The 23011-nt window shown below is 41.3% G+C and overlaps 1 protein-coding gene across 1 annotated transcript in view; it reads left to right on the top strand.

The window, feature by feature from the left end:
- Positions 1 to 23011, top strand: part of LOC149273190 (inositol 1,4,5-trisphosphate-gated calcium channel ITPR3-like) — a gene marked incomplete at its 5' end in the record, with an annotated part of 72834 nt that overhangs the window by 2146 nt on the left and 47677 nt on the right. Inside the window, 7 exons of the mRNA XM_089506607.1 lie at positions 1373 to 1544; positions 2537 to 2721; positions 3167 to 3367; positions 4078 to 4188; positions 8750 to 8845; positions 8931 to 9032; positions 18445 to 18528. Coding sequence (XP_089362733.1) covers positions 1373 to 1544; positions 2537 to 2721; positions 3167 to 3367; positions 4078 to 4188; positions 8750 to 8845; positions 8931 to 9032; positions 18445 to 18528 — 951 coding nt within the window. The remainder of the gene's footprint in view (positions 1 to 1372; positions 1545 to 2536; positions 2722 to 3166; positions 3368 to 4077; positions 4189 to 8749; positions 8846 to 8930; positions 9033 to 18444; positions 18529 to 23011) is intronic.

A 23011-nucleotide genomic window follows, 5' to 3' on the forward strand; every position in this document is an offset into this window, starting at 1 on the left:
ATGACTACCACAGACTTTGACAAAGGCTGGTTGTAGAATTAGCGCAAGGAATGCAAGATGTCAAAATCCCAAATTGAAAAATGCACACCTCCAAAATGTGGCCTTTTAGTCCCCAAAGTCCTTCTTTGTGTAGGTACAGTAAATGGGAGATAAAATCACAGCTAAACACAAAGACTACAGAACTGCCATTGTCCAAGGATTAGAAAATTTCAAAAACAATCTGGTCACAAAAGGGTTTAACCTTTGATTTCCAAGTTTGAGTTGGAACTCCAACTAGCAGAAATTCTCCTGGCATTCCCTTTTCTGAAACTCATAAGATTATGTAACATGCACTTGCATTCATTTTAATGAATATGCAGTTTGTTTTGGAAGTGTTAGCATGCAAGGGAAAATAATCTCAGTCAAGTTAACCGTTACCTTGATGGACCACTCAACATCTCTGTAAATCGACCCAAGTGAGTGTACTAGTGGAAATTACTAGAAGAAGATTTATGCCACCAGTGGTAAAGACATGTCTTCCACAGTTGCTTGCCTGTCTCACCATTTCTGACTGGGACAATAGTGTGTGGCTTTCTGATTCATTCTAATTAATGAAGAACAGAACATTACATGGAACAGTCAACAGAGATGTTTTTTTCCCTTACATAGAACATGAGGCTTGAGTGCCTTATATACTTTCCTGAAGAAAGGTGTTTATAGTTGATGTGGTTTTGAAAAACACAACTTCATAATAAAAGCCTTTTTAGAGCACAATATGTTTCACAAAATTAGAATATTTATGCAAGATATGAGATACAAATCTTTACATTTATAGCAATTAAGACCAGAGGATAACATTTGAGTAGGAGAAAAGAGTTGTTAGAAATGGGATTTCATTTGATGCTGTCCAAGCTCACTATTTTCTAATCAGTATTAATAGAATAGTGATTAATTCAAATATTAATCTAGCTGCTATTGTGGCTATTATTTAAATCTATACACTTATAGCAGTAGAAGAAGAAAACTACATTTTAAACTGCAAACTAGTAGCTTAATATTTAGTTTCAACAAGTATTTAAGATATGTATCTAAATACAGTATATCCCTTAAATACGTGTTGAAACAAAACTAGCCCATCCAATCTGACGATTTTTCCTGAGGTAAGGAAATGATCTTGTCTTAGATTAAGGATAACTGTGCCTATCCCATGAATGTTTAAATTGCCTAAATGTATTAGACTTCTACCACTTCTGCTGGGAGGCTGTTCCATTTACCACTCTCAATAAAATAAAACTTCTTTACATTATATCTAAGTATAAAATATGTTTTTAATTGTTAAACTAAAAGTGTTAAACTGAAACTCATTGGCTAATCACATTTTCTCAATTTCTAGAATTCCTTTTACAATTTAATGAAGGGTGACAATAAGTCTGAGAAGTTCTTCAAGGTTCTAAATGAAAGAATTAAAAGTGCCCAACAGGAAATAAAATCCACAATGTCTGTTAACATGAGTGACCTAGGGTCAAATGAAACCAACGAGGAACACATGGAGTTTTCTACAAAAGGTAAAGTGCAAAAGCATGGTTTAAACACTATACCATGTGTTGTGTTTTGAGGTTCAGTTTGAAGAATAACTTAATATAGTCAAATATTACCATTGTGAATGGTAAGAATATCAGATCTGGACCCTAGTGACTAATAACTGCCTCTGTAAACATAGAATTGTTATCTTGCTAAATGTTTAAAAGGCCAAAGGTAAGATGATCTAGACAAAAGGCCAAAGTTAAGATCACATAGACAGAGACCTCTCTTTGGTTTACAAACCTAGGCTTTGGAAAAGTAAGTGTTAAAAAAATTAGAGGTACCATATATCTGGCAATATATACTTCCAGGAATATCATAACTAGGAATGAAGTGTGTAGGTGGACTGAGCTTTCCAGAAATATTGTTATGTTTACCCGTGTCTTTGTGTGGAATACAAAACATAATTCTAATTTCCACTGGTATAATCATGAAGGGACCCAAATTAACAACTCAAAACTACTGAATCTTCTTTGGCTCCATCATCTTAAGGGTAAATTAATATGAAACCTGCATCAAAAGGTGAAGGATGCGATAAAATCCATGATACAGTTTACAAAGACAATTAAAGAAAGGGAATACATAACCTCATTTAACCCGCTAGAATTATTAAAACTGTATATCCCAGATATCTATATTACTAAATAGACGAAGCGTGAATGACAAATTTATCAGATATCTCTTTTGATTGATCTATCCTCCCTTTCCATGAAATTCAAGATAACTTCACTTTTGTTAGAATCAGAAATGATATCCAATTATTGTAACGTTTTTCATACTTATAAATGTTTTTATTTAGCAACATGTATTTTGGATGTATTTATGAATGTACCGGTATGTGCTTTTAATCGTTTGTATGATTTGCTAATAAAAAAGAAATGAATTATAAACTAATGGGATATTGAAAATAGGAAATTGGAAACAGTTAATCTCAAAGTCCAGTGTTAGACCTAAAATGGCAAATTTTTCTTTAAAGATCACAGCAACCGGTTTGTGGTGTCTGCTGCCTCGTCTCGGGCCATGGCTAATGTGGCCTTGCGGAAAGGTCATGAGGGTGGTGAACATGGGGAGGGTAACGAAGTTGGCCCTATTGTGCTTATCATGGAGCCAATTTTAAGATTTCTCCAGCTGTTGTGTGAAAACCACAACCCAGATCTGCAAGTAAGTACAATTCATTTTACGGATTACCCATTAAAATAAGATACTTGCTTGATATATGCTTTAACGATTCCTTCAGGCCCCTAGGGACCCCATTGACTGAGAAGCTAATGCATATACCCAACAATCCCAGTTTTCTGCCCCCTGACTTGCCCCAGAGAGATGTAAAATCATTAGAGATCTGTGCTTTTCGAGCACAGACCTGCACGACAGTTCCCACATAGCCACCTTACAACGCTGTGGAACATCGCAAGGTGGCTTCTAAGATAATGCAGGCCAGAGGACACTGCCCCCTTACCACCTGTTGCCACCCCCCACCCATAACACAGGTGTCCCAATTTGCAAATACCCTGAGGCTGTGAACCGATAAAGGATGTATATGAATATGTGATGTTGGTGGCTGGTTATTTCATTTGCTAATTAATCTCTTTACCAACTAATTTTCCAGAATTTTCTGAGGAATCAGAACAACAAAACAAATTATAACCTGGTGTGTGAGACCCTACAATTCTTAGACATTATGTGTGGGAGTACTACTGGAGGACTTGGTCTTCTGGGCCTTTACATCAATGAGAAAAATGTCGCCCTCATTATTCAGACCTTAGAGACCCTTACTGAGTATTGCCAAGGGCCTTGCCACGAGAATCAGGTACCACAGTTATAATATTAAATGATGTACCAGACTTTAAATTGTGTAAATGAGTTATATATTGTTTAACTAGAGAACACCAGAGTATATTGGCAGTAGTTTCTATAACTTTTGTAAAATATGAAGTATATTTTTTCTTATTTTAAGATACTTATAGAGTGGTGCTTATTACATATGTGTGTAAAAACACAGCCCATACAGACAGTTCTTTGTATTTAGTTCTAAATGTAGCCTGCAAGTATCTGAGATTACTTTATGCCTATGATTTTCTAGTAATGAAGTACCAACAGACAAGGACTGAAATCTGTTCAAAATAAATGTTTTTTTTAATCATTTTAAATTAGCATTTTTGTAGCCATTATATTCAAGAGTATACTTGATGTATGTTTGATGTATCACATTTACATTTGTGATAAAAACTGTTATACCCTAAACTTGTAAGAGGAATAAGGTAGATTTTTTTGTCCTTGATCTCTGTTTGATAATCTTTTTAGGCACACTATATTATGATTAGAATGGTGTTTAAATAATTATGCCAAATACAACTTGCAAATGCTGCACTTGGGGGAAGTTAGTATTTGCAAGTTTTAAACGATGGTTGGGATCCTACACAATCATGTGGATGTTTGGTTATTATAAGTCTGCTTATATAAAAAAAAGCACTGTGGTATTATATAGTAATTTTCTGTTATATGTTTTTATTGTAACAGAGCTGTATAGTGACACACGAGTCTAATGGGATTGACATAATAACTGCACTTATTCTAAATGACATCAGCCCACTGTGTAAATACAGAATGGACCTGGTGTTGCAGCTCAAGGTATAGTATATGAGAGATTATATTTTGTACCTTTGTACCCTTCTGTAAACCTGATTGATTATCACTTAGCTTATTTTATATGCTTGTGCTATGAAACTATTCCCCACTACACTAAAATCTATACAAAAAATGAAGTAAATTGGTTACGTGAGACACATATAACAATATAATATTTAAGCTAGTCTAGCATGAAACACAAGCCATAAGTGTTTACAATTATCCTGGCAATACCATCTGTTGTAAACATAGTTTTTTTGCAATAGAATTATTAATACATATTATTATTTTAGTCACTAATACACAGTACTGTAAAGATAATCTATGCAAATAAATTTGGTGAAAAAAAAGAGAAATTATTAGGACATGTGTGGGTATGTAATAGTTAAAGTAATTGAGAGGACATCTGATTCCTGCATACCTTGCTTCATACTGTAGTTACTGCTGCATTTATTATGTTTTGCTGTGCTGTTTATGTTTAATGGAAGAGGTAGTCTGACACCCACTTACTGAGTCAATTATACAGCAGCTGTAGTGATAATACAGCAAAGAATGTTAAGAATGTACTTCAGCACAATACTCTGGCAGAGTTTGGCAGTTTAGCAATGTATTTATGGCTATAAAAAAATTATTTAACTGCCAAGCTGCCATTACTTTCATTTTTAAATCTAATTGCCTGTTTTTATCGTGCATTGATGTATTAAAGTAAATATTATATTCTAAGAAAATCGCATTCCCCTTTTAAAAAGAAAAAGTTATACAGTGCAAAACAACCATTGCAGCTTTCTGTCAATTTCAAGTGGGATGAAAAATAAGCAAAATTAATGGGGACCCCGTACCTCCTGGTGGTTCTTGTGGTAGGTGTAGCATGTGTAAGATTATAAAGTACTTAATGTGGCTCGTGGATTACACACGGAACTGCAATTAAATATATAGATCAAGAAAAATTGAGTACAATCAAAGGCCAAATGCCAAGCCAAAAGACCAAAATCACAGGAAAGCTGAGGTCAAATTTACTAAGACAGAAAACTGCATAATGCCACACCCAAAATGTTTGGTTTGTCTTCTCCATATGGCTCTTAGATTATGAGTGGTACCGCATTTCCCCATGTATAAGACGCTCCCATGTTAATTTTGGGGCCCGAAATTTGAAAAAAAAAATGTATTGCATAGTTATTGAACTCAAGTTATGTTCAGACCCCATCAACCATAACTGCCCCTAAATTAACCCTAAACACCCCATTAACCATAACTGCCCCTAAATTAACCCCCACCTCCCCTAACTTTCAGCAGCCAAAATATTAATTTTTTACTTACTGTTAGATGACTTGCTTAACCTTGTGGATGCTATAAGGAAAGGGGCGGCACCAATCATCAGTGTAAGTGCAGGGAGGGACTGTTACTCAGAAAGGGACGGGGCCGATAACTGCAATCTACAACTTCAATCTACAACCACCAAAAAAGGTGCGTCTTATACATGGGGAAATATGCTAAGTAGATAAAAAGTGTTAATGGACTGTAGAGCAGAGGAAAGGATGTAAAATCTATATAGGACAACAAGCATCATGGTAAGCTGAAACGAAGGCCAGCAATAAAGTCTATGGAGAAAGGCATCCAGGGAAGGTCAGGCACAGCAGGGGATGAAAGAATCTGTGATCTTGTGTGAGGTATTTTAACAAATCGCTCTAAATTGCTTTGAAACATGGTTCTCTGTAAGCTTCTGTGTCCTGCCATGGAAAATGCATGGCCCTTTAATAGAATGGTCATGTAGTCCGGGAAGAACGTAGTGACACTTGACAGGAAATGAGAAAAACAAGGCTATGGGGTAGATCAACTTTAATTAGCTGTGACAGAGCATCAGCTTAATTTTTGGAATCAGGTGTATAGGTAATTTGGAAGTTGGAACAAGAGAAAAATAGTGACCATCTCACCTGGTGGGAGTTTATTAAACAGAATCAAAGAAAGCCTGCTAGACCAGAGAGGGACATTGTTTAAGCAAGATGGGCAAAAGTAGGTGATTATAGTTCTCCTCCATCCTCTAAGAGTGGAAAAGTGGAATGTGATTTTGGTTGGAAATAGCCTGAAATTGATTACTTAGACGGATGTTGATTATTACTACACAGGCAACACTATACATAGTAGTTCAGATCTGAAATGCCAAATGCGACAACTTTGCAATGCCATACCAAATTCATAAATATGCACCGATGTGCCATAGCTCAGGAAAATGTCTAAGGTGCATCAAAAAGTGAGATGCAAATTGTGTGACAATAATTACCACACAAGAGGCAACACCCTAACAATCTCGGTTTAGAAAGTACAGCCCATTTGTGCTGCAGCAGCTATTGGTGGTTTTGATAAACACTGTGGTGATACCAGGATGGGTTTTTTCGGTGACTGAGGCTGTTTTTTTCAAGCTATATGTTGTTTTTTCAGTACCAGAAGGGCTCTCGTTAGATACCTTTATTTTGAACATATCATCTAATTTAGCATAAAAATAATACCATTTTGCAAACCTTTTTTTAAAAAAAATATGGCTTTTGTTTGAACAATCTTTTACTAATCTACAAAAACTAATAAAAAAACGTTTTTAATGTTTTTTTGCAAGTTATGGGGCAAGAAATACAAGTAGTGTTTTGCCATTTAAAAACCATTTTTTTCCAAATCTGGTCATCCTGCACCAACATCCTGTTTGTGACATCTTTTAAGCCAGTATTTTAACACATGCACTCATTCCTACACCAGCCTTTGTCAAAGGTTGTGGTGGTAATTACTTTGTGGGGGGGGGGGTTCCCCGCACACATTGTGCTTCAGGTATAAATTTATAGCTCCTGGTGTATGTGACTGCCAAATAACACCCCAATATGTGTTCAGCAACATCTCCTGAGTAGTGATATCACATGTGCCACATACAACGTCACATTTGGGTGGTGTGATTTTTATTATTTTTCCAGCACCTATTTCCTATTTGGGACATCTTTGACATTGGGAAATTCAATTTACCCTATGAAACATATATTTTTGAAAAGTAGACACCCCAGGATATTTCAAATGCTGATATTTTAACTCGTTCCATGCCAGGATTTCTGGAAAGATATAGAGACAATTTTAGAGCTTGCTTACTGGAGAATTATTTGTATTACCCTTTTATTTATTTTTGTAACTATTTTGTATTATATTTTACTAATCACATAGTGGTTAGTAGGCTGGAATCCATTGACCCGCATGGTTGAATGCAGTAATTGGACACACCCTGTGCGCTTGGCACATAATTGGTTGTTAAGTGGTTAAAAGCCATTGTTCTCAACCTATGTTTATATGGTACTAGATTATGTATCTCAAGTGACACAACAGGCCCAGACACTGTAAAGCCGTTCACTGAAACATTACAGTAGGCAAGAGCCCCAGCTTTGGATATTTCAGTCTTATTTATCCTTGGAATCAAACACTATAAATTAAGTTTCAATTTAGCAGTGTCATCTCTGTAAAATCGCATGTACTTTTTCAAATAACTTGTAGTAGTAATAGTAGACACCTTTACAACTCTTTGGTGTATTTTCAAAGATAATGCACACATACACAAAACACTGTATCCAATTATGACCAAAACCTAAAAATGAAATGTTACTTAAATACCACCCACCAAGGTGTATTCACACTTGGCCTTGATAAAGCGTAATCTCTAAACTCACAAGTATTCAAGGATAGGCTTCTTATTTCTGCAAGACACATTTTTATTTACACCATGTTCCAGTATAGTCAATGAAATCAAAGCAGGCTCAGTGGTTGCAATATCTTAAAGACTGATGAAGTAAACGACACTAAGGATATGTATTTTATTTTACTGAAAATTCTGAGTACAAAATCAAATGAAAGTGTAGTTGAAGAAGGACTAATAAAAAGGCTTTTCAGTCATTACATACTGGTTATTACTGAGTTGACTGTTATTACTGAGTTGATCGTGTGTCAGGTCCCCACCACCGTACTCACCGTCTTTCCACGCCGCGTCCTCCTTCCAACACGCGCCGCCGGCATGGCGACCCACTCACTCCCAGGTGTTGGCGGTGCCGCGATCTCCCTCCCGGCACCGAGATCCTCAGGACAGAGATGGAGAACACGTTCCGTCTCTCCCACGCCCTCTAGTGGTGCACACGCATACCAGACAACTTCTTAAGGGAGTACCCCTCCCTCCTTCCTCAGATATACTGTGCTTTCTGTGTATACACTTCAGTGCTTCCTTGCTTTTGATTCATCCGATATTGACCCTTCGCTTGCCTTATCGTGTATGAACCTTCGCTGTCTGAACCGACCTCTGCTAATCCTGACTTCGTCTACGCCTCATCCCTATTGGTACCTCGCTTTTGATTCATCCACGTCTCCAGTCTTGCATAAACCCGACATCGGGTCCATCTATTTTAATCCACGAACCAGAATAGGATGAGTTTTACTACAGTATGAAATGTTTCAAAAAATTGTTAGCTATTATTAGTAGATAATCCTCAATTAGATCCTCCTTTGGTAAAGATATATACATTTTTGCCTTATTTGTTTTAAATTTTTACAGGATAACGCATCCAAACTGCTTCTCGCCCTTATGGAAAGCCGGCATGACAGTGAGAACGCAGAACGGATCCTTCTGAGTCTCCGTCCCCAAGAACTGGTATGTTGAATGCAATTTAAAATGTAGGCACATGTCTTAAGAGGCTATTTCCGATCATAACAGTTCAGCTATTCTTGCCTTATAGGTGGATGTCATTAAAAAGGCTTATCATCAAGAGGACGAAGGAGACAGCTCTGATGTTTCACCCCGTGAAGTTGGACATAACATTTATATTCTAGCCCTGCAGGTTAGAGAAAAAATTCATAGAATTCTACTGCAGCCCCAAACTGAGAATAAATAAAGCATGATCCTTTATTTGATATAGTTGCCAACAGTTTGGAAATATTATTTTGGTTTATTCTGAAGTCTGTAACAATGTGCAAGTAGTTGACAGTTTGCTAAAAATTAAGTTTAAAATGGCTTTTTACCTTGACCTCTATATTTCCTGGTAAGTATGCTGAGACAATATGAAAGTGGTTGCCAGTTTACTTGAAAAGAGAAATTTAAACCAATTAGTGATATAATCGTACTTGAGAGTGATTGTTTCAATAATCTGCTGATGGTTGACCTCAATTTAAAGGGGACCTCTCACCATGAGATTACTTCAAAACCTTCAATAGTTACATATACTGTAAGGTACATTTGCCGCCTCTGTCTCTAGAGACACTGAAAGGAACACCCTAGCCATCATGTATACTTTAATGCACATGATACTTGCATAGTCCGTTTAAATTTTTGTGTAGTCCATTTTACAAATGCATGGGGGATTCTGCAGAGTCCCAGACATTTTCCTGTTTCTGCACCCCCAGCTAAATGCCCTGTATTTGGCTGAACACATCTCCCTGCACAGCTGTGTGAAAAAGTACACCTTCTTTGAATTTTATGGTTTTACATATCAGGACATATTATCAATCGTTTATTCCTTAGTAGTTCTAAAAATTAGGTAAATCCAACCTCATATGAACAACACATTACATATTACACTGTGTCATGATTTATAAAAAAAAAAAAATAAAGCCAAAATTAGAACCACCTTTAGCAGCAATAACTTGACGTAATTGTTTTTTGTCTTAGTCTCTCACATTGTTGTGGATGAATTTTGTTCCATTCATCTTTACAACATTGATTCAGTTCATTGAGGTTTGTGAGCATCTGGTCCCAGCACAGCATTTCAATCGGACTGGGTCTTCGCCACACCTTCAATCTTTCCGTTTTCAGTGATTGCAAGGTTCTCCGGTCCTGTGGCTGCAAAACAAACCCAAACCTGGTGCTGTACATTATTGCCAAACATCTCGTCTTTAGTCTCATCTGTCCAAAGGACATTGTTCCAGAAGTCTTGTGGTTAGTTCAGATGCATTTTTTTTTTTTGCAAACCTAATTTGTGGTGCCATGTTCTTTTTAGAGAGAGGAGGCTTTCTCCTGGCAACCCTTATAAACAAATCATACAAGTTCAGTCTTTTTCTATTTTTGCTTTCATACTGTCATAACATTTAACATGTTTGGGCCTGTAGAGTCTGAGATGTAACTTTTTTTTTTGCAACTTCTCTGAGCATCGCAAACTTTGGGTTGAATTTGCTGGGACGTCCACTCCTGGGAAGATTGGCAACTTTCTTGTTTTCCACTTTTGAATAATATTTCTCACTGTAAAATCTGATCCTGATGGGCAGCAACAATTGCTTACCTAAGATCATTGCTGATGTCTTTCCTCCTTGACATTGTGTTAACACACATCTGCTCCAGACCAGCCAACTGCTAAAACTTTGGCTCTTAGGCTAGGTTTCCACTTGGGTTTTTGTCCTGCGTTTTTGTTCTTGATGAAAAACGCCAAGAAAACTGCCACTGCATTTTCCTGCGTTTTGGCGTTTTTTTCTGGAGTTTTTTCTGGCGTTTTAGCCTTTCTGTGGAAATTGCTTTTTTTGACCTTAGGCAGTTTTTCCAGCCTTTACAAGTTAGAAGTTTCACCCAGCTAAAAGGGATTAGGATAAATGGCAAGTATCTGCCCCCTGATGTCATTTACTTGGTAGAGTTCTACTTAAACACCCCGGCGGACCCTTTTGTCACTTTTCTGTGGTTTGTAAGGCGTGCTTTATTCCGAATGTCTGCTCCTCTAGGAAGATTGGCCCCAAATGATGGTGCAAATTGTTTGCTGTTGCTTTTGGCACGCAGGATCCAGTTGATGCGTTGCGTATGTTTGTTTGTAATGGCATGTTTGTTCCAAATGGTGTAGAATTCAATATGAACTTTGTTTTGTGTGAAACTGTTTGTTTCCAGCCTATTTCTCGTAGTTCACACAGATACTGGGTCCATCCTCTGCATTGTAACTGTGGAAAAAACGCCATAAAAAACGCCAAGGCAATAAACCCACATGGCTTTTTCATGGCGTTTTTTCTCTCCCATAGACTTCTATTGGAGAAAAACGCCAAGATTTCCTTGCAAAAAACGCCAGAGTGTCAACATGCTGCGATTTTGAAAAACTGCCACAGAGCCCAAAAAAGCAGAAAAACGCCAAAGAGGACTGAAAAAACGCCGAACAGAAAAACGCCAAGTGGATATGGCATTCTGCGATTTCCTATTGAAGAACAGCTAACATCTGGCTGCAACGTTTTTTCACTAAAAAAACGCCAGGTGGCGCTATTGGCGTTTTTATGGGCGTTTTTAGCTAAAAAAAACCAAGTGGAAACCTAGCCTAAGGCTAGGTTTCCACTTGGATTTTTGTCCTGCGTTTTTTTTCTTGATGAAAAACGCCAAGAAAACTGCCACTGCGTTTTCCTGCGTTTTGGCGGTTTTTTCTGGAGTTTTTTCTGGCGTTTTATCCTTTCTGTGGAAATTGCTTTTTTTGACCTTAGGCAGTTTTTCCAGCCTTTACAAGTTAGCAGTTTCACCCAGCTAAAAGGGATTAGGATAAATGGCAAGTATCTGCCCCCGATGTCATTTACTTGGTAGACCCCTTTGTCTCTTTTCTGTGGTTTGTAAGGCATGCTTTATTCCGAATGTCTGCTCCTCTGGGAAGATTGGCCCCAAATGATGGTGCAAATTGTTTGCTGTTGCTTTTGGCACGCAGGATCCAGTTGATGCGTCGCGTATGTTTGTTTGTAATGGTATGTTTGTTCCAAATGGTGTAAAATTCAATATGAACCAGTCCAGGACTTTGTTTTGTGTGAAACTGTTTGTTTTCAGCCTATTTCTCGTAGGACACACAGATACTGGGTCCATCCTCTGCATTGTAACTGTGGAAAAAACGCCATAAAAAACGCCAAGGCAATAAACCCACATGGCTTTTTCATGGCGTTTTTTCTCTCCCATAGACTTCTATTGGAGAAAAACGCCAAGATTTCCTTGAAAAAACGCCAGAGTGTGAACATGCTGCGATTTTGAAAAACTGCCACAGAGCCCAAAAAAGCAGAAAAACGCCAAAGAGGACTGAAAAAACGCCAGACAGAAAAACGCCAAGTGGAAATGGCATTTTGCGATTTCCTATTGAAAAACAGCTAACATCTGGCTGCTGCGTTTTTCCACTAAAAAAACGCCAGGTGGCGCTATTGGCGTTTTTATGGGCGTTTTTAGCATAAAAAAAACAAGTGGAAACCTAGCCTTATAGAGGTGATCACACTCGCTGATGATCAATTAATCAAGGGCGTTTGATTAGCAGCACCTGTCTGCTACTTAGCGTCTTAATTCGTGTGTAAGCAGTAAGGGCGTATTTAGCTTCTCACACATGGCTTCTCTGTTTTTACTTTATTTTGTTGAGAAATCATAACTAGGGCTGCAACTAACGATTATTTTCATAATCGATTAGTTGGCCGATTATTTTTTCGATTAATCGATTAATCGGATAAAAAAAATGAATGTAAATTTTTCATTTATTTAAAATAATTTAATAAACAAATTATATTAAATACAAACAGCAGAATAAAAAAACTTTGATAAAATGCATTTCTTGCCTTTATTTCGCAACCAGCCCCCCCCAATTTATGCACATTTGAGCCCAGGCTTGCCACGCTGCCTCCCACATATGCCACTCCACGCTGCCCCCCACATATGCCACTCCACGCTGCCTCCCACATATGCCACTCTGCCTCCCACATATGCCACTCCACTCTGCCTCCCACATATGCCACTCCACGCTGCCTCCCACATATGCCACTCTGCCTCCCACATATGCCACTCCACTCTGCCTCCCAAATATACCACTCCACGCTGCCTCTCACATATGCCACTCCACGCTGCCTCCCACATATGCCACTCCATGCTGCCTCCCACATATGCCACTCCATGCTGCCTCCCACATATGCCACTCCACGCTGCCTCCCACATATGCCACTCCACGCTGCCTCCCACATATGCCACTCCACGCTGCCTCCCACATATGCCACTCCACGCTGCCTCCCACATATGCCACTCCACGCTGCCTCCCACATATGCCACTCCACGCTGCCTCCCACATATGCCACTCCACTCTGCCTCCCAAATATACCACTCCACGCAGCCTCCCACATATGCCACTCCACGCTGCCTCCCACATATGCCACTCTGCCTCCCACATATGCCACTCCACTCTGCCTCCCAAATATACCACTCCACGCAGCCTCCCACATATGCCACTCCACGCTGCCTCCCACATATGCCACTCCACGCTGCCTCCCACATATGCCACTCCACGCTGCCTCCCACATATGCCACTCCACGCTGCCTCCCACATATGCCACTCCACACTGCCTCCCACATATGCCACTCCACGCTGCCTCCCACATATGCCACTCCACGCTGCCTCCCACATATGCCACTCCACGCTGCCTCCCACATATGCCACTCCACGCTGCCTCCCACATATGCCACTCCACGCTGCCTCCCACATATGCCACTCCACGCTGCCTCCCAAATATGCCACTCCACGCTGCCTCCCACATATGCCACTCCACTCTGCCTCCCAAATATACCACTCCACACAGCCTCCCACATATGCCACTCCACGCTGCCTCCCACATATGCCACTCTGCCTCCCACATATGCCACTCCACTCTGCCTCCCAAATATACCACTCCACGCAGCCTCCCACATATGCCACTCCACGCTGCCTCCCACATATGCCACTCCACGCTGCCTCCCACATATGCCACTCCACGCTGCCTCCCACATATGCCACTCCACGCTGCCTCCCACATATGCCACTCCACTCTGCCTCCCACATATGTCACTCCACGCTGCCTCCCACATATGCCACTCCACCTCCCACATATGTCACTCCACGCTGCCTCCCACATATGCCACTCCACGCTGCCTCCCACATATGCCACTCTGCCTCCCACATATACCACTCTGCCTCCCACATATACCACTCTGCGTCCCACATATGCCACTCTGCGTCCCACATATACCACTCCACTCTGCCTCCCACATATGTCACTCCACTCTACCCCCACATATGCCACTGTGCCTGATACACCTTATACCCCGATACACCACTCCATCCTCCCCAGACATACCACTCCATCCTCCCCAGACATGCCACACTGCCCTCCCCACATATGTCACTCCACTCTACCCCCAGATATGCCACTGTGGCCCCAGATCTGCCTTATACACCCTGATACACCACTCTGTCCTCCCCAGACATGCCACACTGCCCTCCCCACATATGCCTTATATACCCTATATGCCTTATACCCCCAGATATGTCACTCCGTCCTCCCCAGATATGCCTTATACCCCCCAGATATCTCATAGTCCCCTCATAGAGTCACAGACCATACTTTTATAAATAAGTACTGGGTTAATCTTCACTGCCCCCAGGATTTAGATTCCCCTTAGTTTGCCCCCCTTTATCTCTAACTGCACCTTAAGTTAACTTTAATAAATTAATAAAATTAACCCTCAGTCCTCATCATTAAATTAACCCTAAACACCCCATTAACCATAACTGCCCCTAAATTAACCCTAAAGACCCCATCAACCACAGCATCCCCTAAATTAACCCTAAAGACCCCATGAACCACAACAGCCCCTAAATTAACCCTAAACATACCATTAACCAAAACTGCCTCAAATTAACCCCAAACACCCCATTAACCACAGCTGCTCCTAAATTAACCCTAAACACACCATTAACCATAGCTGCCCCTAAATTAACCCTAAACACCCTATTAACCATAGCTGCCCCTAAATTAACCCTAAACACCCTATTAACCATAACTGTCCCTAAATTAACCCTAAACACCCCATTAACCATAACTGCCCCTAAATTAACCCTAAACACCCCATTAACCATAACTGCCCCTAAATTAACCCCCACCTCCCCTAACTTTCAGCAGCCCAAATATTAATTTTATACTTACAGTTAGATGAGTGTCACAGCCATGTGGTTCTGGCCTTCTGGGAGAAGGAAGGGGGCGGGGCCAGTTGTCACAGTGATTACAGGGAGGGGCTGGTAAGCAGGAGCTGCTGCTGTGAGTCACTGAAACGGTTTATATAATGAGGGGTATTTTTCAGAGCGTTTGCTCTGAAAAAACCCTCATTTAATAATCGATAAAAATCGATTCAACTAATCCATAATGAAATTCGTTGGCAACGATTTTCATTATCGATTATTATCGATTTTATCGATTAGTTGTTGCAGCCCTAATCATAACACAATGTAAAATGTCATGTGTTTTTGCCCCTCTGAGGTTGTATTTACCTAATTTTAACCCCTTCGCGACCTTTGCCGGTTCAGGACCGTCATAACAAGAAGGTCACTAAATGACCTTTGACGGTCCTGAACCGTCAAAAAATTAAATAAGCTTAGAAAGTGATCAAGGATCACTTTCTTCGCTTAAACGGCCTTGCTGCAATGCCTCGATGTCGAGGCATTCAGCAAGGCCGAGATCGGCATCGGGGGCCATGTCTGGCCCCTCCCCGGGGCGTCAACAGCCGCCATACATTGTATGGCGGCGGACGCCCGTTTTAAAAGCGTTTAGGAGGCGATCAACGATCGCCTCCTAAACTTAAATGGTGTCGCTGGAATGCCTCGATCAGGAGGCATCCAGCGACACCAAACACTTACCTCTGGGTGGGCTGTGACCGCTCCGGAGAGCGGTCACAGCCGCCGCTGCCGGTGATCTTCGCCATCAAGCAAGATGGCGGCGGCCCGGGAAATAAAACAATAAAGACGAAAAAGTTCGCTAGAGGGTCTCCAGACCCTCTAGAGAACTGGCTCCACTTGCTGGTTGAATACAGGTACTGCATTCAACCATGCAAGTCAATGGAGCCCAGCTTTCTAATCACTATGTGATTAGTAAAATATTCAAAAAAAATAAAAATAAATAAAAAATGGAAAAAAAAATTTAAAAAAAATGTGCTAACATTTAAAAATAATTATGCAGTGATGTCACTAGATGAACCATCCAGTACCAGCAAAATGTGTAAAAAAAAATATAAAAAAAGTATTAAAAAAATAAAATTAAATTAAAAAATAAAGTTTATTATTTTGAGCAAGTGCTAAAATTTCTCAAAAATCTCAACAAAGAGTTAAAATAAAAGCACTTCAAATACCCAAGGGGTGTCTAATATATAAAAAAAATGGCTGATGGGGTAAATTGGAGTGGCCTAGCTCAAAGATAGGGCATAGGTACAGACTGACCAAAATGGCGAAAAAAAGCGCACTTCCCAAATGTGGCATTTTAAATCTGAAACAACCCGACAAACCCATGCATGTCGGGTATCACTGCACTCAGGAGATGTTCCTGAACACACATTGGCGTGTTGTTTGACAGTGGCATATACCAGGACCTGTATATCTATAACTAAAGTACAATTTGTGTGAAAAAAAAATAAAAATAATTACTATTACAAAGTTTGACAAAGTGTAGTTCTATAATTGGTGCATGGAAAGGGTTAAAATAACAGCATTTGGAATACCCTGGGGTGTCTAGTTTTCAAAAATATATGGTTTGAATGGGTTAAATTGAGTTAACCGGCTTCAAAGATATTCCAAAGAGGAGAGGGAGGCACAATGACCAAATGACCACCTGAATTACGCATGCCCCAAAAGTAGCCTTTTACCAGCCAAACAATCTGACAAACCCATGCATGTGGGGTATCGCTGTACTCAGGAGATGTTGCTGAACACATATTGGGGTGTTGTTTGACAGTGACATATACCAGGACCTGTATATCTATAACTAAAGTACAATTTGTGTGGAAAAAAAAATAAAAAAAATTACTATTACAAAGTTTGACAAAGTGTAGTTGTATAATTGGTGCATGGAAAGGGTTAAAATAACAGCATTTGGAATACCCTGGGGTGTCTAGTTTTCAAAAATATATGGTTTGAATGGGTTAAATTGAGTTAACCGGCTTCAAAGATGTTCCAAAGAGGAGATGGAGGCAGACTGACCAGATTTGTTAAAAAAGATTTGGAAATCATAAAACGCTGCTTGTACTTATTGCCCTATAACTTACAAAAAACAGCAAAAAAACATAAAAACATTGGGTATTTCTAAACTCAGGACAAGTAGTAGAATCTATTTAGCTAGTTTTTTTACTTGCTTTTTTAGGTGAGTAAAAGATTTTTCAAATAAAAGTCATAAAATGTGTTTTTTTTTCAACTTTTCACCATGTTTTTTTAATTTTTTTTATAGTAAATAAGATGATACGATCAAAATAATGGTATCTGAAGAAAGCCCATCTTGTCCTGAAAAAAACAATATATAACTTATGTGGGTACACTAAATGGGTGAGGAGAAAATTACAGCTGAACACAAGCACCACAAAAGTGTCAAAACAGCCTCGGTCCCACAGGGTACAAAACGAAAAATGAGCCCGGTCCTTAAGGGGTTAAGACCTGCTAAGGAACAGATGATTGTTATTATGTCCTGTTATGTAAAACCATACAATTCAAAGAGGGTGTACCTTATTTGCTCGAATATAAGATAAGGTTTTTTCAGAGCAAATGCTCTGAAAAAATATCCCTCGTCTTATATTTGAGGTCTGACTATAAGACTAAGATCCAGGTCCCCCCATGCACTGCAGAGAGGATCCTCCTCTGTGGCAGCCAGTGAACGTCTTTGCAATGTGCTCAGACAACCTCCGCTGCTGCCCAGCATTTCCACCGGGGCTTCTATGCATTGCGCAGACGTCCACAGGCTGCTCCCACTAGACACCAGGAAGTCTGTAGCACGGGGGCAAGTCTGGGGATGCATTGGTAAGTTTGGGGGCAGAGTGGCATATGGGGGCAGAGTTGAAAATCTGGAGAGCAGAGTGACAAGCCTGAGAGCAGATGTGCATTGGGGGGCAGATTGGCAAATAAAAGGAAATAAAACAAGAAATGCATGTTTTTAATTAAATATGAAAACATAGTTTACATGTGAATTAATATTTACTAGTAAAAAATGTTCCTATAGGGTAGTTTTATATTTAGGCGTTTTCTTTTTTTCCTGAATTCATATTCACATTATGGGGGGGTCGTCTTAGAATCGAGGATCTACGGTACTTTATTTTTCACACAACTGTATACTTAGCTTCTTTGAGCTTAAAAGTGCTTTACAAGGGATTGCGTTTGTAGTCAGAGGAATATGAATTATTGTAGTTCCACAGCCATTTTCCTTGATGCATTTGGAGTGTTATTTCTCCAACAAGATGCAAATAATGATTCATATACTAATATTTGTTGTTCTATGTTTTAGCTATCCCGTCACAATAGACACCTCCAACAACTTTTGAAAACTACCCGGAGGATCATGGAGGAGGAAGAAAGTATTTCTACCATGGTAACGGATTTTTTATTTATATAACTTAACATTTTGCAAGATCTGCCATATCGCTGTACTTTCACTGGTGCACTAATTTACTACAAAACAAAGCAGCGGCTTCCCTTGCCAGTTGTGACAAATTGGAAGAAACAAAGTTAATCTTGTTTATTAAGTTAAACTTTTATCAGGCCTCTAAAATTCACAGAAACGTTTGATTTCCTTATGTTGTTAAATTTCTCCTAATCACAGCTATCACAGCTATAAATAAAAATGTTTAACGTTCTTGCACTAGCTCATCCTGTACACACCCTAATCTGAACAATTAACGGAAGTGCAAAACAACTCCATAACAAAGAATGCAAAGCATCTGCAAAAATAATGTAAAAATATTTACAGGTGCTGGAAGCTGGTCAATTGTACCAAAGTGCATACAAGAGCAAATTAGATTCCTGTGGTGACGTCTACTCTGTGTTCAAAAATATTCTGGAGGTTACTCCGTTCAAACTACTGTGTTACTATGCACATTTCTGGTGGGAAACTAAAATCAGTATTTACTTATTTAAACTCAAATAAAAGTATGTTCACTGGAGGCCCAAAAACACACCTGGCATGAATAACACTGTGTTCAATGTTTAATGGTCCAACTTGGCACGTTTCACAGAGAAACCTCATCAAGATTCACCATTAGTCCAACCCCTATTACTCCACTTGAAGTGCATTAAAACATTTCTCAAATGGGGGGCGTGGCCTGACAGCGTACAAGATGGACTCATAAGTCCTGAGCTCCGGCACCTCGGGCCCCGAAATACGCTTCGGATACGCACTTTCACTCACAATGGGCAAGCATTCTAAGGCTCCCAACACCCCGAAACCATCGGGCTCCAAAGAGAAAGGATCTCTCACCTCTGTTCGCTCCTTTTTCCAGTCCTCCTCGGATCACGATTCTCGGGACTCTTTTCAAAGGCCGCCATCTCCCACGCTGAGTGCGGTGAGCGACTTGGCTGACGAAACTCTCCTGGCGACTGGTCAGACTCCTACTGGTGCACGTTCCTGGAAGGAGAAGATAGATTCACTGCCTACCAAGGCAGATATCGCGGATATTGTCGACAAAGCCGTGCAAGGAATTCGGTCTAGCCTCTCGGACATCCAGGCGGATATCCGCCATATTGGAGACCGCGTGGCGGCGTTGGAAGACGATCAACCGCGGATTCACAATGCTGTGGATTTGTTGACCACCCAGCTCAGGCTCCAGACTCATTTGGTGACCCACTTGTCACGCAAGCTCGAGGACCTGGACAACCGGGGTCGCCGGAATAATGTTCGGATTCGCGGCCTACCGGAATCAGTGGTGCATGCAGACCTTCCCGCCACTTTACAGTCGCTCTTCAACAAGGCCCTGAACAGGCCTCCGGACGAAATTATTTGTTTTGACCGCGCTCACAGGGCTCTCCGTCAGAGGCCCCCAGACAACTTACCTCCACGCGACGTTATATGCTGTTTTCAGGACTATCTCCTTAAAGAAGAGGTCATGCGGGCATTCCGGGATCGCCCATCTTTCACCTGGGACTCTCATGCAATCTCGATCTACCAAGACCTTTCACCGGTTACATTACAGAACAGACGCCTGTTGCAGCCGATTACACATGCCCTTCATGAGGCGCACATCCCTTACCAGTGGGGATTTCCCTTCGCCTTGATCGTCCGCAGGGGTTCGGACACCCATATTATCCGACAACACAGTGATGTGCCTGGATTCATTGAGGCCTTGGGCCTGCCGCGCTGCAAGGTTGTCGACTGGGAACACACGTTCACACCTCCTCCGAGCCTTTTGGATCCTACCAGGGTATGGTCGCCTCGACCACAGAGGCCCAAACGTCAGAGGAAGCACACTGATCCTCCGGAGTGATGACACCTTCGACGCCGAGATGCTCCACGCCGCCTTGCATGGATTCTCCAGCCGTCACAGCTCTGCTACCCCTGGTTTTCCCAAACCCGATCGGCGACATTGAGGTGGACTTTGACGCCTGGACGCCTCTCTTTTCATCTTTGTGGACTCCGGCTTTCATTGCGTGTGGGACTACTCTCGCTCCGGACTTTCTCGCTACGGCCGGGTGATGGTATTTTGTTTTACTTTATTTTTCAGTATTGGGCATGTCGCCCGTGGCTTCAAACGTTGCCATTATATGTTTATACCCGTGCTTATCATACACTTTTCACTCCAGCGGTTTGCCTAATATGCCTTTTTGACCTGCCGCTACAGTATGTCGGCTCACTGCTCTGCTCACACACACGTCTTACATCCTCACTACACTAGTACGTTCCCTGCTGTAGCGTTCGAGTAGGCGGCTTAGTACCGCTTTCTACCTCTCGGTCTTTTAGTCCAGGGATCTCGGGTTTGGTCCTGTTTTATCTTCCCCCTGATTTTTCTTTTATTAGCCTCCGCTTCTCATGCGGTATCCCTGCTTACGGGGGACGTGCCATGGGGGATGTTGTTGGAGTTATGTCTCCTCTCTATAGAGGGCGCTTTGAGGCCCTGTAGTGATCGTACTCCTGGGGCCTGAGGTTCCTCCGGGCTCATTATATAATATTTTCTTATCCCATTTGTTTTTCTGTTTTGGATTTCTTTACATCGCGCACACATTTTCACGGAAGTTTTTAGGTAACTTCCTCTCCACACACACACTCCGGAGCTCTCCTACCTCCCTCCTGTTTGGGGGGTGGTATTGGTTCTGGACCTGATGTTAGGTCCCATTGCTCATTACCTGATGCCTTGGCATCCAGGGTCCTTGGCACTCCCGTCTGAGTTTCGGTTTGTGTTTTCCGTTGACTGTTGTTTTTGTTTTTTGTTGTTGCCTACCTGCTGCTGCCTTGATGTCGGCCATTCCGGTTTCTCCAGACACCCTCTAGATGATACCTGATGTCGTAAAGTTTACCTCTCTTAATGTGAGGGGTCTAAATAAGCCCCAGAAGAGGTCTCAGTTGCTTCATATCTTAAACTCCTTCAAGACCCACGTCGCGTTTCTTCAGGAGACGCATTTTAAATTGCCGAAAGAATTTAAACTTACCAACCACCTCTACTCTCAATCATTTTTCTCTAGTTCTCCTGATTCCAAAACCAAGGGTGTGGCAATAGTTATTCACAAATCGATGCCTTTCCAACTGTTGGAGGTCTGGAGGGACCCAGAGGGTAGAGCTCTTTTCCTCAAAGGGTTTCTATTCAATCAAAAGGTTACGCTCGCAAATGTATATGCCCCCAATCATGGTCAGCCTAATTTCCTCAGTCGCCTGTTGTCTAGGCTTGGTGATTTTCAGGAGGGTCTTATATTTTCGGTGGCGATCTGAATATGACTTTGGACCCTCAGAGGGACTCCTCCGCTCGGCACTCCCATATCCCATTCGCCCACATCAAGAAGGTTAGACGGGCGCTGCATCTTGCCCAATTGGTTGACGTCTGGAGGGCCCAACGCCCGACGGTCTGTGATTATACCTTTTACTCTTCACCGCATGACCGTTACTCTAGAATTTACGTGTTTTTTCTGTCCCACCATCACCTATTGCAATTGCACTCATCCAGTATAGGTGTCCAATCGCTTAGCGAGCATGCACCTATTCACTTCTCCCTCAAGATGTCACATTCCCGACCCAGACAATGGAACTGGCGCCTTAACGATAATCTCCTTGACAATCCTGCTGCCCTTTCCGACCTTTCGGACCATTTGAGACACTATTTTGCGGATAATATATCTGACGATATTCCCTTCCCAAATGTCTGGGAGGCCCATAAGACCGTAATTAGGGGGCACCTAATTCGATTAGGTTCTACCATTAAAAAATTGAAGATGGCAACGATGTTGTCGCTTACTACACAACTTTACCGCTTGGAGCAATCCCATAAGGCGTCCTTGGATCCTTCTATCTTGCCGCAGTTGCAAACTCTGCGGTCCCAATTAGCCTCCTTATTAGACGAACGAACCAGACGCTCCTTCCTACTAGCTAGGAAGCCATTTTACGAACTAGGGGACAAACCGGGTAAGCTTCTTGCCAGGGCTCTTCGGCCCCGTAAATCTGCCGTTTATATCCCTAAAATCAGGAATCGGGCCGGCTCCCTTGTACATGACACCCCTGGTATAGCCAAATGTTTTCACTCTTATTACGAAACCCTGTATAACCTCCCTCCCATGACGCAGTCGAATCCTGGTTATTCTGCCTTGCTCAAATCCTACATCACTAAACACCTCCCTAGCCGCTTGGAGGCGGCGGCTCTAGCTGCCCTCCATGCTCCGATAACGTGCGATGAAATTAAACTAGCCTTAAAATTAGCCCCCAAAGGCATCTGGGACCGGATGGTTTCACTACTACTTATTATTCTTGCTTTTTCCCCGTCCTCGGGCCGCATTTGGCGACATTATTTAATTCCTTTGCTAAGGGTCACATCCCCGATCCACAGACAAATTTGGCGCACATAACTGTTATTCCCAAGCCGGGCAGGGATGTAAAGCAT

Source organism: Sceloporus occidentalis, unplaced genomic scaffold (assembly GCF_023333645.1).
Source record: "Sceloporus occidentalis isolate IW3139 unplaced genomic scaffold, rSceOcc1.0.p SCAF_398, whole genome shotgun sequence".
In the NCBI taxonomy this organism is placed as follows: domain Eukaryota; kingdom Metazoa; phylum Chordata; class Lepidosauria; order Squamata; family Phrynosomatidae; genus Sceloporus; species Sceloporus occidentalis.